Source organism: Phoenix dactylifera, chromosome 10 (genome assembly GCF_051530095.1).
Source record: "Phoenix dactylifera cultivar Ajwa chromosome 10, Ajwa_hap1_PhDact_Kaust_v1.1, whole genome shotgun sequence".
Taxonomy (NCBI): domain Eukaryota; kingdom Viridiplantae; phylum Streptophyta; class Magnoliopsida; order Arecales; family Arecaceae; genus Phoenix; species Phoenix dactylifera.
The window spans coordinates 21,682,780-21,699,900 of NC_143199.1; the positions used below are offsets into that span (position 1 = coordinate 21,682,780).

The window sequence follows — 17,121 nt, forward strand, 5'->3', positions numbered from 1 at the left end:
TATACGCAAAGTAGGGAACAAATCATATCAATTTTTAAACCATTATCCTTTGGAGCATAGTTTACATAATGCTATTAGTTTCTTGTAGTAGTCCATGCAGTCTAGAAACCACAACTTTCACATTATTAGCACACAATTCCAACCAACTGAGCCAATAGGGTAGAACTAGTGTTCTTCGGTCTGTTTTTGGGTGAATCAGTTGGCACGGACCACTTTTTAGATTAGACCGACATTCCAACTAAGGTTGTTGCGATCTCCGATTCATAGTTCTGGTTGATCTTATTGATCAACAGCCTATTTTTATCCAAGATGCTCTGGATCTGGACAAAGCTCTCCTCGAAAGGGATTTTTTTTTTTTTTAATCAGGAGCCATGACTCTAGATTGATAGCTGCCGGAGGGCGAAGCACTGTTGGCCTGTCAGCAGCCGGGGTGGAGCTCAGAGCGGCCTGGAAAAGCATCTCCTACGCGAGGGGGGTGTTGAGAGCGGAGTGCATCCTTCTCGAGGAGAATTCCGCGATGGTGATCGATTGAATTTAGAAGGAGGAAAGGAGGGGGAATGGCAACTCCTTGCTTCATAATCTCCAACGGATGGTGGAGGACTACAGTGCTTTTCAAGCTCTGCACGTGTACCGAAAGGCAAATGGGGCCACCGATTGGGTCGCCGCCTATGCTGCTCAGCATTTAGGAGAGATTCTTTGGACAGACCAGAGGGTCGTTCTCCTAGTATTGAGTCATCATCTTTTTCTTGATTCTACTGGTTGCACCCATGAGTAGTATGAGCAATAGTTGTACCAAAAAATAAAAAAAAGTTTTTTTTTTTCTTTGACTAAACTCCGTGACTGCATAAGGGGCAATCACTAGTCCATTTAGCAGATGTATCACGAAGTAGTCAGCAACAGTTTAAGCCCAAGTCCCGCGCACCAGCAAGAATACCCTCCATCAAGTCCCTAAAGTCACACAACCATAGTAGTAAAGAGCAGAACTAACCAAGTGGAGGAAATACAGAAAGCACCAAGGCGCAAAGCTGCCATTTGATTTGCATTGCCGCATTGCTTCTGAGCGGTACTTCTCCAAGTCTGCAGCAGTAATCCGACTACCACGGCCTCTTGCCCGTCTACCGGCGCCACCACCGCGTGACCATCCTGCGGAGCCACCCCTCCCAGGTCTGCTTTTGGGGACGCCGTTGAGTTTCCTTGGCTTCCCATCAAGTTGAACGTTGCTGTATCCCTTTACAGCAGCTAGAGCATGCATCCATGCATCCGCCTTGAAAAAAAAAACCTCCAGCCATTTCCTTTCATGTTCTGCTCCTATAATCCTATTATAATGGATCGAGGAACGTTTGGGATCACCAATCTAGGAAAAGAGTTCTTTGATGTCCTCGTTGGAGACACCATCATCCAAGTTGAAGATATAGAGCTTGGTGCGGGGTGGTTCCTGGGCCGGTCGGACGTCCGACTCTCTTCCCCGGCCTCTGGCAGCTGCCGCCGCCGGCAGCCGACTTACTGTTTTTCTTGATGAGTTCATCGAGGGCCATATCCAAAACGCTTGTTATCATCGTCGACGGACTTCGGAAGAGCCAGCTACGGTGGTTTTGGGGGATGGCGGGGTGGGAGAGACGAGGTAGGGTTTCCAAAGTGAGGAGGAGGAGGAGGGTCCACTTGCAGAAGGAAGGGCAGTGTTGAAATTTTAGTGTGAGGAGAGGTGGGAAAGCGAGCAGTAACTAGAGTGGTTAATTTCAGCGTCGAAACTTCGGTGCGAAGGGAAGCATAGGGACCAGCAATTTAAGTGCCAGCGGAGTGCACGAGAGTCTCAACAGCTAAAACGCCATTATTTGTTTGTTTGTTTGGAATTCTCTTCCTTCATTTTCTTGGATCAACCCATCCATGGCTTCCCTCTTCTTACTCTTCCTCCTCGTCGTCCCCTTCGCCGCCCTCCTCCTCCTCCTTCTCCTGGCAGCTATCGTCCGCCCACGACGCGTCCGGATCCCCATCAAGGGCCGCCACGTCCTCATCACCGGCGGGTCTAGCGGCATCGGCCTCGCCCTCGCCCGCCGCGCCGCCGCCGAGGGCGCCCGCATCTCCATCCTCGCCCGCAACCCCACCCGCCTCCAGGAGGCCCGCGACGCCATCCGACTCGCCACCGGCGTCGACGCTGCCGTCCTCGCCGCCGACGTCCGGGACCCCGCCGCCGTAGCTCGGGCCCTCGAGGAGGCCGGCCCCGTCGAAGTTCTTGTCTGCAACCAGGGCGTGTTCGTGCCTCAGGAGCTGGAGGTCCAGGAGCTAGAGGAGGTTCGCTTCATGGTGGAGGTCAACCTCATGGGCTCTTTCCACCTCATCAAAGCCGCCCTTCCCGGCATGAAGACCAGAGCCAGGGAGACTGGCCTCCCCGTCTCCATCGCCCTCATGTCCTCCCAAGCCGGCCAGGTCCCATCTACAATCTCTCTCTCTCTCTCTCTCTCTCTCTCCCTCCCCCCTCCCGCCCGCGCGCCACCCCCCCCCCCCCCGCCCCCCGGCGGCGCCCCCTCCATCCCTCCCTCCCCTTAGCTGTTCTGGGTTGATGGAAAGTATGAATATTTTTCATTTATTAAGTTGATTTCTTGAAAATTTGCAAATTATATGGGAATCTTATGGTATGCAAATTTCGAGTTTTATGTTACAATGATAATGTCACACACACTACCAAATTATTGGAGTCCGAATAAAATACGATTCCAATTTTATACACAAGCCAAAAGAGGAAAGAAAGAAATCTTCTTCTTTAACTCTGTGCCCCAAGAATCTGGAATTTTGAGTTTTGCTTCCATGTGGTGTTGAGGAATAAAATTTCATTTTTTCTTAAAAAACGTTCTGTTGAAGATTTGAGGCTTATGTGGGATATTCATGCTAATCTTATGAAAGGAAGTAGGAGTTATGCTATACTGCTTCAGAAATTCTCAAATGAGTGCTACTGCCCTGCATGCCATTCCTGATAGAAATAGAAACGGATTTTGGGTTTTTTTCTCTAGTTGGATACCATTTGTGCCCTTAGGTATATATAAAAGAAGACTGATTTGGAAGAATGGTGTTTTAATTTCACAGGTGGGTGTTTATGGTTACACAGCTTACTCTGCAAGCAAATTTGGACTTCGTGGATTGGCAGAGGCTTTGCAGCATGAGGTTATTGCAGATAATATTCACGTGTCCCTCATATTTCCTCCCGACACAGAGACACCAGGATTTGCTGAAGGTGAGGAAAAGTTCCTTATAGAGCCTGTACTAATCATATTTTTGGGGTGATTTCTTTTCATATGAGATAGCTCTTTTAAAAATGAAACTGTTCATATTTAAATACTTATATCTTGTGCATATTTAATATGATTATGTTCTTTGATGTATTTTGCAAAAAAAAAAAATCTTAGGGGACATATAGGAATTTATAAGTAAGTGATAGCATTTAAAACATGATTATTGTTTATATTTATTTTCTGGCTGGTGATGAGAACAATGCTGCTTAGGCTATGCTGAAACTAATTCATTGAAATGAATTGAAGAAGTAGAAGAAGTTTGGGTGGGGGAGGGGATCAGATATTTAATCACTATTAGATTGATTCTTTATAAAAACTTTTGAGTGATCATGTCCTCTCCCCTTCTTATTGTTACTCTTTTTTTGAAAACGAAATGTCAGCTTATGCAAACATGGTTGCTAACATTTCCATTTCTCCCTGTACAGTTAATGTTAGGTTGATATTGAATAAATGCATCACAGTACAATGTATAGATCAGGAATTGGCTTAGTTGTTCTTCTATGTCTTTCCTAATTAACCGTCATTAATTTGTACTTCATTTTTAGATATGGAAAATATGATTTAGATTTATAAGCTTGGAGCTATCTACCACTATGGAGATCACTTTGCAGTTCTTTAGAATCCCAAAGCCCAGAAGAGTTATGAATTAGACTACACCCAGTCAGGAAAAAGGAAGAAAGAGAAACACAGAGGAAATTTTTACAAGTTACCTGAGGCATGGATGAAAGATTAAATGACTGCAAGACCTGGATAGAAGTTGTGTGGAAGAGTATAAACAACCATAGGCTAGCATGAAGAAGAGGAAGAATTCACAAAGCAGATCAGGAGTAGCTGAGGTTTATAATCATGAAATACAGCCTTTTAGTTGTGTTTGCAAAATTTTTGTTTGTGTTTGAGTCAAAGCATCTAAGGACATCAGCTCAAGTAAACTCTGCATGGTCTTTCTTTTATTGTTGGTTTATGTATTGGTGGGTTCATGAGGCATCATGGTAACAGGTGCTTATTGATGCAGAGCACAAGAGAAGACCAGAGCTCACCCGTATAATAGCTGGGTCTTCAGGTGGAATGAAGGCTGACGATGTTGCTGAAAAAGCTCTAAAGGGCATCAAATCTGGAACATTTATCATCCCTTGTAACTTTGAGGGAACCATGTTGTCTATCGCTACTGCTGGTTTATCTCCTCAGAGATCATATCTGATAGCATTTGTCGAGGTGTTCAGTGCTGGCTTCATGCGCCTTTTGGGTCTATGCTTTCAATGGAATTGGTTCAACACTATAGAGAAGTGGCATGCCAAAAAAAGCAGTAAGTATATAATTTACATAAAGAAAATTTTGAAGCAAGCATGTTCCTTTTGTTTCAGTATTAATAAGGCATATAATGATAAAGCAAGTCCTATCAGGCCGTACATATAAGCATAAATTCTTTCCTCATGGCCAGTGGAACACCTTATTCTATTCCTTATGGTGTAATTTGCATGATATATTCTCATTATGAACATACTCTCTTCTGAAAGTGCATTATACAATTCTATGGTCCATTGACTTGGATGCATTTGACTTCAAAACTCAAACTGTTGTGAAAAGATTAACTTAGATTAATGACAGCATATAAATATAATTGGTATGAATCTTTAGGTTGAAGGAAATTTTGGCTGAATATTATGTTTGTTTTCTTTAACTTTATATATTTATATGCAAATGGGATGCTTGTTTTCGTGCATTGCACTAGGAGTCAGACTGTGCATAATGCATGATCTTGTCCTTTTTCACTTAGAGCTTCTCCAATGCGTATAGCCATGTTGCTAAGTTGCATGCTTGTATACTAGAAATTGGCTTTTCCATATGTTACTTATTGCATGGACATAGCAGATATAAAAATGATAAAATCCTTTTAGATTTGACAACAAGGAGATGGTCATTGATTCGTCAGTGACTTGAGGACCCACACTTTATGAAGTTTCCATTGTTAATGTCTCATTGTTTATTTTCTTCAAAGACTTATTGGGTGATTTTGAAAATTTGCTTGTTCTTACATGTAATTGTTATTCATGGTCGTAGTGATACTTGTGGATATGGCCTACTTCAACATATTGTGTGAGATGCCTGATGACATGTTTATGTTATCTGAACTAGTTAGGATCCCATTCCTTTTATTGTGGTATCCTTCCTTACATTTATCAGCATGATCTTCTTTTTTTTTCATCTGTTGGTCATGCATAATCATCCTAGACATAAAGTTTGTAAAAGTTTTGATCAGGTGAATTCATAATATTATGACTCAGGATCTTTCTACCATGGAACTTATGACTCAGTGACATTTGATTTTATGAAATGTATTAGAGAGGAGGGCAACTTAAAAATAGTAGGCACATTGATGATCTGGAGCTGCTGTAATTCTGGTGTGGCCCTTTTTCTTATAATATGTGATGCCATTGATGGAAGATGATTCATTACCTAAGCAGATGATAATAATGGCTTTCATCTGCCATCACTTAGGTTTGCTGCAGATGAAATTAGTCAATGAGAGTGTTGCATGGATATAGGAGTTAAGAGGTCAATCATATATGGAAGTCAACTGCAAGGAAAAAAGAAAAGAAAAGAAAAGTAATGTAATCAGTGCATATATATAAGAAATGTAAAGTAAATTATGAAGATTTAGATAGTATGATGAACTTTTCACATGATTGAATTGAGTTTGAATTCTTTGTGCATGAGGGTTTGTTACCACCGCTGTTCCACACATTCTTGATCAGCGTGTTGGGGGGCCATGGCTGCATCAGCCAGGGCCTGTGCAGGGACCTATAATGTGCTAATGCAGCATCTGGACCAACTGCATGACCGACGTGGTAATACCACCTGGATGCAGAGTATCCATACTCAATTGAATCCTAAGATATTTGTAAATGAAATTCTCGAAAGCCTCATCACATGACTTTGGCAAAATGCTAACTCTTAAATATGATGGCACTCACATTCCCTGTGATGGAATCGAATGCTTTCTACCTTTTAATAATGGATGTGATTTTTACTTGCAGATTTCAGAAGTAATTAATTATTTTTTTAGTAATTCATCCTTCAGTGTTCAAAAATATTCTACCACTGAGTGATTGAAATAATATTAACTTTTAATAATGGATATAGATATATTTATTTTTTAAAATTTTTTGATTTCTTGTGATCAACATAGCCTTTGCAGCTCCCTCTTCTCTTCTTTTTGTTTTTTTCTTTTTAAACAAATAAAGCTGCTAGGAGTGGGAGAGATATTTCAGATTTGGAGGTTGAGATAATAAGCTTGAGGGCATGGTCGGCGGAACCATTCCGAACTGCCCGGTTCAGGGCATCCCGAGCCATACCAGCAGCGGACCAGGACAGTCTCGGCAATGAAATCGAGACCGACGACAGAGGGGGAGAAGGAGAAGGAAAAAGAGGAAAAGAGAGAGAGAGAGAGAGAGAGAGCGGGAGAGGGAGAGGGAGGGAGAGAGAGGCCGGTAAGGGCACAACCGGCGGCTCCTCGCGCAATGGCTCTCCGGCCTCCGCCTCCTCCGCGCGATAGCTCTTCGACCCTCTGCTGGCTCTTCGTCGGCCTCTCTCTTCTCTCCCTTTTTCTCTCTCGTTGTTCTTCTCCTCCGTCTCTTCTACTATGTCGATATAGAGCCGGCATAGCATGGCATGGGGTTGTACCAACTCATGCCATCGAGCAATCGGTCCGGGACCCGATACCGGCATAGCAGACGTTGCTTGGGAGCATAGTTAGTTGGCCAATAACAACTCTAGTTAATGATTTAGATGAATTATGGGTTGTTAGTCTTTTAAATATATAAACTTTGAATTTAGAAGCTTTATACTCGTACATTATTGATAAATAGAGAAAATTTTCCGTTATTTTGTACTTTATGATTATGAATTTTGTACAAATCTTCTATTGTCGTGTTATTATGGGTGATATCTCATGGTAGCACGATCATGTTATGTTTCGGATTTAGGGCGTGATATTAAGTGGTATCAAAGCATAGGTTTGATCATGAGTAAAGCTCATAGCTTAGTAATGGGCAGATGGGTCTCATTTAGCTGAATAAGTGTAGATAAATTTTCTTAACCCCTACAGTTGCTCAATTATGGAAACTGGTAAATGTTGATATTTATGATAGGTGATAATAAGAAACATAGAGAAGGAAGTTTTGGCCAATATTGCTGCTAGGGGACGAGGAGCAAGAGTAGCCATGAGGGGAGATGCTAACTAACTAGTTAAGCAAGCTCCAATCGCTTTAGCCACCCAGCAGACATTGCTAAAGTATGCCATGTGGTGGTTCATATGCTCCAGCAATAGCAGCAATTTCAGACAGCTCCTTGATCTGCCCATCCTTCAAAATCCTACTACGAAAGATTTAGAAATTCTGCTCAACCTGCCACAATTTGAGGATGAAGCTGATCCTTTGGTAGCTGAGACGTAGATTCAAAGATGAAGACAATTTTTGATGCATTGCAGTTTCTTGAGGATGTGAAAGTGAGATTGGCCATGCCAATGCTAAAAGGAAATTCCATATTTTGGTAGTCTGCAACCAAGGTTGCTTACGAGGATGCTGGAAATCAGCTTTCTTGGGAGGAATTAAAGGGAATATTTGATGATCAATCTTTTCCAAAGTCTGTGAAATTAGAAAAAGGAGAATGAGTTTCTAGCTTTATGACAGGTAGATGATATGTCAGTGCTAGAATATGGCAATAAGTTTAATGAGCTAAGATGTTCCTGCCTTCATCTTGTTAAGTCTGAAAAAAACAAAGTGAATAGTTTTAAGCAGGGTCTTAGATATGTAATCTGATTTCGCTTGTCCTTCCACCTTTTCAACAACTATAAAGATGTGCTGAAAAAGGCTTTGAAGGTTGAATTGGATATGAAGAGAGCTGAATAAGAATGGGGTGACAGGAAGAGGCTTAGATCCACGAGAGCTTGGATTGACCAATTGGAAAAATTAGAGAACAACTCTAAAAAAAAAAAAGAGAGAGTTGAGACTTGTGAGTATTGCGGCAAGAATCATAATAGGCCTTGTCTTAAGAGGCTTGGAGCATGCCATCAGTGCAACTGTCACGCCCCGAGCCCGAGGCGCGGCAGATGCCGCACGCCGCACGGCGGGCCGCACAGACGTGCAAGGCAGCAGATCATATCAAAACAATCACAGATGTTTAAAACTGACATAAATATTTAAGTTATTCAAAAGCAGTCTTACAAAATTTCAAATAACATATGCTGACATAAGTCAAATACTCTAATCAATCTAACTAAAGGATCAATAACTGAAGAAATCGTCGGAAAATCTAGCGCACTCCTTAATCCCGTGAGATCAAGCCTCTGGATCTGAAAAGTGGAAAAAACAGAATAATGAGCTACACTAGCCCAGTAAGCAACAAAATACTCCAGAGTGGGGTCAAAGCATATCAGATCAAAATACAAAATAATGACTGGGAATCACAAATAATATCATTTTTCTCTTTTCAAAACTTATTATCATTTTTACAAAACTCTGATATCATAATCTCAACATAATAGGCTACGGCCACGTACCCCAGTGGCATGGGTTGCACAAAGTGCCAAATCCACTATTTTTATCCACCGATGGCAGCCGGTGTTGCACAAAAGTATCAAATCCACTATATTTACCCACCGATGGCAGTCGGTGTCCAGAAACCACTATTCTAATCACCGATGGCGCGGTGTCGAAACCTGTTCCTCACAGATTACAAGTCGATAGGTCCAACGCATAATCCCCATTGGCGGGGCCAGAACATAACAGAACAGATCATAGCCATGCTGAGAATGCATATATATATATATAAACAGATTTCATAAATTGCCCAATCATAATTTATGAATTTCAGAGCATAATTTTCAAATAAAATTTAACATGCCAGACCCATTTTACCAAATACAAAATATATTTCAAAATTTAATCCACTAATAATTATTTTACCAAATAATTTAGAAAAATGCACTTTGAAGCATTAAGTTACTTATCTCTTCTCGCTTAACTCCTACTTCAGGGAGGCGGATCAGGTTCACTTGTTTAAATTTAATTAATTTCTTTGGGTTTTGGGTTCGGATTTCGGGTTTCGTGTTCCAGATTTCAGATTCCGGGTTCGGATCTAAACTAGGCCCAAGTTGGGCCCACAAGGGTACTACCCAACTGGGCCCAACCGGACTGAACTGGGCCCAAGTTGGGCCTGCAATGGAACAGGGCCCATCGGCCCATCATTCTGCTCACGGCCCACAGTGGCCTTCTTCTTCACCGAGCTCCCCATGAACAGGGGAGATGGGAGAACGGAAGAGGAAGAAGAAGGGGTCGGCTGGGGGGGGGGGGGTCAGCCAAGGCGGCCGGGGGCTGTTGCCCGGCCGACGGCAAGCGGCCGGCGGCTTCTGCGGCGACGAGCGTCGAGGGAAAACCGAGTGATCTCGGTTTGGGGCCAAAGCAAAGGAAAGAAAATCAAGCATGTTCCGGCTAGATCGAAGAGCAAAAAGGGAAGAGGGCTTACCGGCGGTCGACGGAGGCGGCGGATCTCGGCTGCAGGTGGCTCGACCGGCAGCTAGCCGCGGCGACGGCGGTGGGGTTTCCAACGGCCAAACTAGATCGAAAAACAGGGGACTAAGAGAATCAAATGAGCTAGGCTCCCGGGGTGGCTGAACTTGATTGGAGTGGCGCATGCGGTCATCGGAGAAGAAGGGAGGAGGGAGGAGAGGGTCGGTGGTGGAGCAATCACAGAGGAAGAAGAATGGGGGGTTTTTAATAGGCCCCCAATTCAAACGGTGGACCGCCATGATTCTCGTGGCGGCCGTGATCAGCGGCCGCTCGTGCAGACGCGGAGTGGCCACAAAACGGACGCGGGGTTGCCGCGGATTGTCCGCGGCGCCTCCGCTCCCGTCGCGCCCAGAGAAGGCGGAGGGGGATCGCGTTTGCGATCCCCTGCTCTGCCCCTTCCAAAAGGGGCGTTGGGCTGAAGTCGGCTGGGGCTGCCGACTTCAGCCCAGTATCTCACAGCAACAAGGTGGGGCAAATGATGTGAAATTGTCCTAACAAGAAGGATTACTCGAAGTCCGCCAAACCAGCTAATCGGAGATAAGAAGATAATGCACGGGTATTCGCTTTAACTCAGTAGGATGCTAGTGCAAGCAACAAAGTGGTGACAAGTACAATTCCAATAAACTCAATCTCTGCTTGTGTTATTTGATTCTGGCTCTTCTAATTCCTTTGTGTCTTCCAAGTTTGTTGCATCTTTGAACTGTATATCTGAAAAAATGAGCCACTATGTTGCCACTTCTCTTAAGAAGTTTGTTCTTATTGATGTTGTATTTAAGAATTGCATTATTCAGATAAGGAAACTGGGGTTAATTTAAATTGATCTAGAATTTTGAGTCCTAAAATGGTGAATTTAGATCATTGTTGGGCAATTAAAGTATGGTAGAGTATTAGATGAAGACTTCATATCCCAAATGTTTGAAAGCCTAGATATGTAAATTTTGAGGATGAATTTTTTTAAAAGAAGGGAGAATGTGACACCCTATTTTTGACTCGGCTCCGACTTGATTGACATGGTCGAGTCAACCCCCCCCCCCCTTCTATCGTTGGTCCTCCAGTCAAAGTCTCTGCCAGACCCCCTAAGGCCTCCTCTTCCTCTGATAAGGGGGCACAAGCTCATGCTTCCTCCTTATTTTGCAAAAAGAAAGAAAAAGAAAAAAAATGTAATAAAATAAAAAAAATAATAGTTCTCATTCTCTGTTTTCTTCTTTATGTAACCCCTAGGTGGACCCCTAAAGAGGGTCTAAGATCGACATCGTTGTTACACCTGGCCAGTCCTTCCTTTTTCCACCTTCGGTCTAGGTGTGAAGCCCAATCTAGTCCGTTTCCTTCTCCTAGTATTTCTTATTGCATGTTTAGATTATAAAATAGTTAAATATGAATTAATTATTCTTAAATGGCTTTGAATAAATGTAGCTGATTAGCCCAACTGAACTTTGTGGTTTAGAGTGAATAGAGGTAAGTGACCTTGATGCTCCTTACGAAGTTTTGAATTACTGATCAAATTCAAATCATATGAATTATAAAATTGTAAATTATGTTTGATGATTGACCCTTTATTTTTTTGAATTTTTAGGGTCAAGCATATGAATTATGAATAATTCATGTTTTATGTCAAATAGCATGGTTTCATGAATATTTTATTTTTAATGATTTATTTATAAATTATGACCTCTAAATTATAAAATTTATATTTTACTATAAAAATGATATATATGGCCTATGTATGAGTCATGATCTTTTATGATATCATTTAGCACTTTTCAATATATATATATATATATATATATATATATATATATATAATGAAATTGTGAAATGTTTTAAAGGCTCTCAGATAGCCACATACGGCCTGTTAGCAGGTATAATTGCTGGCATACGACCTCTCTAGTTGGCATAATCGTTGGCATACAACCTTGCTGGCGGGTATAATCATTAGCATACGGCTCCAACATGTATGATAGTTGGCAGACTGTGATATATAGTTAATTATGGTTATGTCACAAGTATAAGGTGACCTTAGCATTTAGACAGAGTGTTGTTTTATATTAATAAATGGCTAAATGAATTTTGACTTAGTTTATGTTATATACGTGGAACAATATTTATGAATTTGCATGATTGATGCATACATAATTGGATTTTTATGTCATGGTTTGTTATATTATCATTTATATAAAATACTTTAGTTTGCAATAAAAGATATTCTTTGCATTAAAATTATATAAAATTTATGCTTAATCCGGTAAGATAATGCAAAGTTACATATTGAGCTGCGATGCTCACCCTTTCTTTTTTTTTTTTTCTTTTCAGACAAATAGGACTGCTCGGAGCTGGGAAGGATAATAAGCTTGGAAGTATGGTCAAGAACAGCTCTGGTTAATGGTTTAGGTGAATTATGGGTTATGTCGTTTTTGAATTTTTAAACTTTGAATCTAGAAACAGTGTGTTGCACTTTCTTAATAAATGGAGAAATTTTTGGATCTCTATTATTATGTACCTTATGATTATAAAGTTTGTACAGATCTTCTATTGTAGGCTTTGTGTTATTATGGGCGATACCCTATGATAGCACGGCCATGTCATGTTCCAGATTTGGGGTGTAGCTCATTTGATTAATTCTAATGTGTGATTCTTGTATTTAGCACAAGAATAGACTGAAATTACTAAGAAGAAACTGAACATATACTATTGTTAGTTAAACTATTAGAAGCATTTCGACCTCATGATTACCCTTTGCACCACGAGAGAAAGGGAGGCGACTTATTAGATAGATCATGGGTTTTTTGTGTCATGCGCTTGGAATTTCTGCAAACACCTGTGCAACACTTAGAAGCTTTGCTTGCTCATAACTACCTCTAGGTCAGCCAATTACTCTAGCCTCTAAAACTAGAACTCTCAAGAGATGGAGCAGAGAAGTATACATGAAAGAATGAGAGAGTTTGGAAGAATGGAGAGTAATATTCTACTAAAGAACTCTTACAACTCTCTGTTTGGGTATTGGCATAGTCCTACATTGACCAGCCTAGGTCGATTCTACTCCCAATAGCTTAAGTTTTTAAATTGTCAGTCTGCCCATTGTGCACCAACCTTTATGAGTCATGTGGGCTCCTCACTAGAAGGTACTAGGATCGAGGGGAACACAAGCCATGGGTGGGCCCCCTTCTCTCTGGTAGGAGCCAACCATGACGAGGTCATCTCAAGATTGGGTGGAAGAGATTATCATAGTCACATATTGACTAATAAAAGAGATGCCACATGGGTTTATTAGCCTAAGCTAGTCCTCCTCTCAATACTTTAAGCTTTTGAGTTGTGAATTCGTGACAAATGATATCGAAATAGATCTATTGTACATCATAACCTTTATTAATTGTGTGTGGGCCCTCACTAAAGGATACTAGAGTCTAGTAGGACTCAAGCCATGGGTGGGCCACTCTCTCTCAAGTAGGAGCCAAGAGGTTGGGTGGGAGAGCTTATCATAGTCCCACATTGATTAATAAAAAAAGGTGCCATATAGGTTTATCAGCCTAAGGTCAATCCTCCTTCCAACAGCTTAAGTTTTTGGGTTGTGAGTCCATGACACCTAGCATAGGAATCTAAGGTATGGTAGCTTGTTGCTTAGGTTTATGTCAGTAAAGTTGACACCACTTGCATCAAAATCAAAATCATTGGTGGACTTATTACTGGGCACATACCACCAATACATGCCTGGACCTAAAATGGATATATAGGATAGCAAAGGAATCCTATGGAAGTTGTCTAAAGTAACAAACATTTCAAGACTAGCTTTTCAGAGTAAAAAGATTGTAAAAATTGGCTAACCACAGCTGCAACCTGAGATTGTTCATGGCAAGTGTATATAAAGTTGAGGTTTTGAGAATGCTTACAGCAAAAATAAGGATTACGAGATTATGAGGAATTCCATCTATCATAGAAAGATTAAACAAAAGAACTTGAGTACGAAGTCCCATTGTACATGAAAGGGCATCTTTTCCTTTTCAGTTCGAGCATTTGCATGATTTTATAGCATTTTGTCTCAAACGAAACATTGCAGGAGTGCAGAGGCCTTGGCCTGTCTTCGCATACAAATCATGGTCTAAATCTTGCATGAAGAATGAGAGTTCTTTCAGGTCCATCCAGCCAACAAAGAAGCTGTCAAATAGCGGATGATGTTTTCTATTACTTCTTCGTATAATTTCTGTTGCTGGAAATTGGACCCGAGGGCGATCTTCGGTCGAAGAGAAGAAGCGGCAAGTCCTCACAGGAGAGCGGCGATCCGTCGGCGGGCGGCATCCTCCGTCCGGGTGCCTGCAGAAAAGCCGGTGGCCGGGTCTTCCGGCGCCGGCCCTCCGACGCTCAAGTCAGAAGGGGGGCAAATTGTGTGGGAAGAAGAAGAACAGTGTTTGTAGAGTGCGGAGTCTCCAACCCCCCCTCTGAGGAGCAAGGGCCCCTTTTTATAGGGGGGTTGGTTTACCTGAGATGTGATGGGGCGAGGTCACTGTACGGCTCGGCATGTTGCTCAGATTAGCGCACGATCAGGTGAATCATTGCATTGATGTCGGAGGTGAGGTCGTCGTACGACCCGAGGTAGCACGCGATCGGGCGAATCATTGCATTGATGTCGGAGGTATAGCCGAGATCAGAGACTTATCATCGTTGATTGGACTCTGCTGGGCTGACTTGCCGTGGAGAGTTGCGGGTCCGTAGATAACAGGAGCCACGCGCATTAATGGTGGAGTAAGCCGGAGATCCGCATTAATTGTTGAGTGAACTGGGGATTTGCAGGGGTCATGCGCAATAAATGCCGGGGCAGTGGCAGGACATGGCCCTCGGCCGGACCTCGGAGGGGTACGGCCGTAGTAGGTGGTTGACAAGAATAGACCTCGGGTGTCGGGAGTTTTCCGGGTCGGAGGTTCTGAGGTCGGATGTTCCGAGGTCGGACGCCGACTTCGGCTGTCCAAGGTCGGCGGTTGTGCGACTCCTTAGGGGTAATTGTGTCACTGGGGGAAAAAACCATATTCCCCCAACACTACCCCCCGGCTTCCGAGTTCGAGCGGCTTGCAGGCTCGAACGCGGGAAGTAGAGATTATTATCAAAGTTGGAGGGAATCACGTCCGCACCCTTACGCTTCTCGGAGCCTTTATGACGGAACCCGCGCCCTTTGGCGCTTCGAGGTCGCTTTATTCGGCGAGCTTATGATGGGGCTTGTATCCTTACGTTTTCCGAAGCAGCTGTAACGGGGGTGGCGCCTTTTGGATCTCCGAGATCGCTTCGTGCGGCGAACCCATGATGAGGGTCCCCGGGCCCGACGAGGCGGCGCCTCGATCTCGTGGCCCCCCTCATCAATGAGTATGCTTCAAAATGAACACGCGGCGTGATCTGAGGTCGGACGTTTCCGATCTCGTATTAGCGGATCATTGATCGGGGAGGTGGAGGCTACATCGGTGCTCCACGTGTCCTGGAGCCTTATTAAATGAGGGGAGCGGGGGTGACGTCCGCTCGTCTTTCAAGGTGATCCGATTCTGCGGACCCATGATGAGGCCGCGAGATCCGATGGGACAGCGTTTCGATTTTGTACCCGATTTATCGATCCGGAGTGAATGTGGTGTCTCGACTTCTGAGGTCGACACGCAGCGCAATCCGGTCGGGGGATGGGAACCGATTCTGTCGATCTGGGCCGTCAGGGGGGTCTATATAAACCCCACGAGTCTGCCCTAAGAGTTCTATTTGGTTGCCTTGTATTTTTGCCGTCTTCTTCCTCGCTCCACCTTTCGACCAAATTTTGCCGACGGTGCCCGGAGCGATTTCCGGCGATGTTCCGTAGGTTCCCACCCTGTACTTGCTAGGGTTCCTTTTCCTCTTCCCTCCTCTATTTTCAGTCTCATTTCATTCTTCTGTAAAATGGGTCTTGGTCCTGAGGAAATAGGGTCGAGTCTGTCGAGAGAGGAGTTGGAGTTGATCCGCTCCCGGTTATTCTTCCAGCCCGGGTTTCGTCTCGAAACTGCGGGGCCGGAAGATAGGGTGACGCGGCCGCCCCTAGGTCGGATCGCGGTTCATCGCGAGACGCTCTGGGCCGGCCTGCGGTTCCCTGTTCACGAGTTCGTGAACAACTTGCTGGTCGAGTACCAACTTGTCCCAGCACAGCTTGCTCCGAACTCGTGGAGGACAATAATCGGGTTCCTGTCCTTGTGTCTCGGGCATGGGATCCCGATCTCCGTGAGCGTCTTCCGTCGGTGTTTTCTATTAAAGAAAAACCCGACGGACGCAGAGTGGCTGTACTTCGCCTTTCGGGGCGGTATTGTTAGATGTATGCCCTAGAAGCCAATCTGGCGGACACATTATTAATTCTAGGACATAAATTTGTACTTGACTTTATTATTATCGAATAATAAATGGGCATCTTTTCATTCATATTGTTTATGTGTCTATGAATCGTCCAAGAAATTAATAAGATGATGGTACATATTCTCAAGAGTTGAGAATTTGAGCCATGTATCATTGGTGATTAATTTCTAAATGCTCATGATCAATGGATCATCACGAGGACGGTGATCGATCCGATCAGTGCACAAATCGCTTTCCTTATGGATGGACGAGACTCGAGTCCACAGTGTAGGGACACTGAAGTGATAGTGCAGGTGCTTGTTAGAGAACAAGGGTACTGAGCGTGACCAAGACAAGAAATCACTTGGATGTCTATCCACTCGTCAGTGACTTGCTTGATGTTACAGTAGTATGACTGGTCCTTTAACCTGCGGTGCTTCGGCTACTCACAGTGAGATTATTGTAGTTTGACTACACGTATACATGGTCTCTAGCCATATGGGTCCTTGTAGTGTAGATTGGCTGCAGTAAGTTCACTGTAGGAGTAGGGTATGCACTTACATGGAATCTATCGACCTTGATAGAAGAGGAGTGATCCTATGTGATTTATTAGACTGAGTTCTAAGACCTTGGCTAGGGCAGTAATATAAAGTGGAGAAAGAGTTTTCCACTATCGAACTCAAGTCAAATAAATCTAGACATATGACAGACGACGGGGTTTGACGAGTTATCCATGACCTCCGGTCTGTAGGGATCCACGATAGAAGGACTGTATCATATGATAACTGCACCTAGAGGTTCATCATTCTATTCTGCTGGGTGGCCACTACATACTGCTAGGTGTCACTGGTGGATGGTGAGACTCACAGGGATCATCTTGATGGTCGATAAACCCTGATGAGTTGAGTTGGAATTGTTTCAACCCATTGAAAGGAGTTTTCAATGATATT

At 43.4% G+C, this 17,121-nt stretch overlaps 1 protein-coding gene across 1 annotated transcript; it reads left to right on the forward strand.

Moving 5' to 3' along the window:
• The first annotated feature begins 1,799 nt into the window (after nt 1-1,799).
• LOC120103997 (3-dehydrosphinganine reductase TSC10A-like) lies at nt 1,800-12,336 on the forward strand. Its single transcript, XM_039121249.3, has 4 exons — nt 1,800-2,424; nt 3,079-3,226; nt 4,297-4,587; nt 12,161-12,336. Exons 1-4 carry the CDS (start codon nt 1,885-1,887, stop codon nt 12,166-12,168), a joined length of 987 nt encoding a protein of 328 aa, XP_038977177.1. The 5' UTR covers nt 1,800-1,884; the 3' UTR covers nt 12,169-12,336.
• The last annotated feature ends 4,785 nt before the right edge of the window (nt 12,337-17,121 follow it).

Coding starts and splice junctions, on each gene's coding strand:
- LOC120103997 (XM_039121249.3), top strand. CDS start 1,885: ATGGCTTCCCTCTTCTTACTCTTCCTCCTCGTCGTCCCCTTCGCCGCC. Junction 2,425..3,078: donor TGTCCTCCCAAGCCGGCCAG/GTCCCATCTACA, acceptor TTAATTTCACAG/GTGGGTGTTTATGGTTACAC. Junction 3,227..4,296: donor GACACCAGGATTTGCTGAAG/GTGAGGAAAAGT, acceptor TTATTGATGCAG/AGCACAAGAGAAGACCAGAG.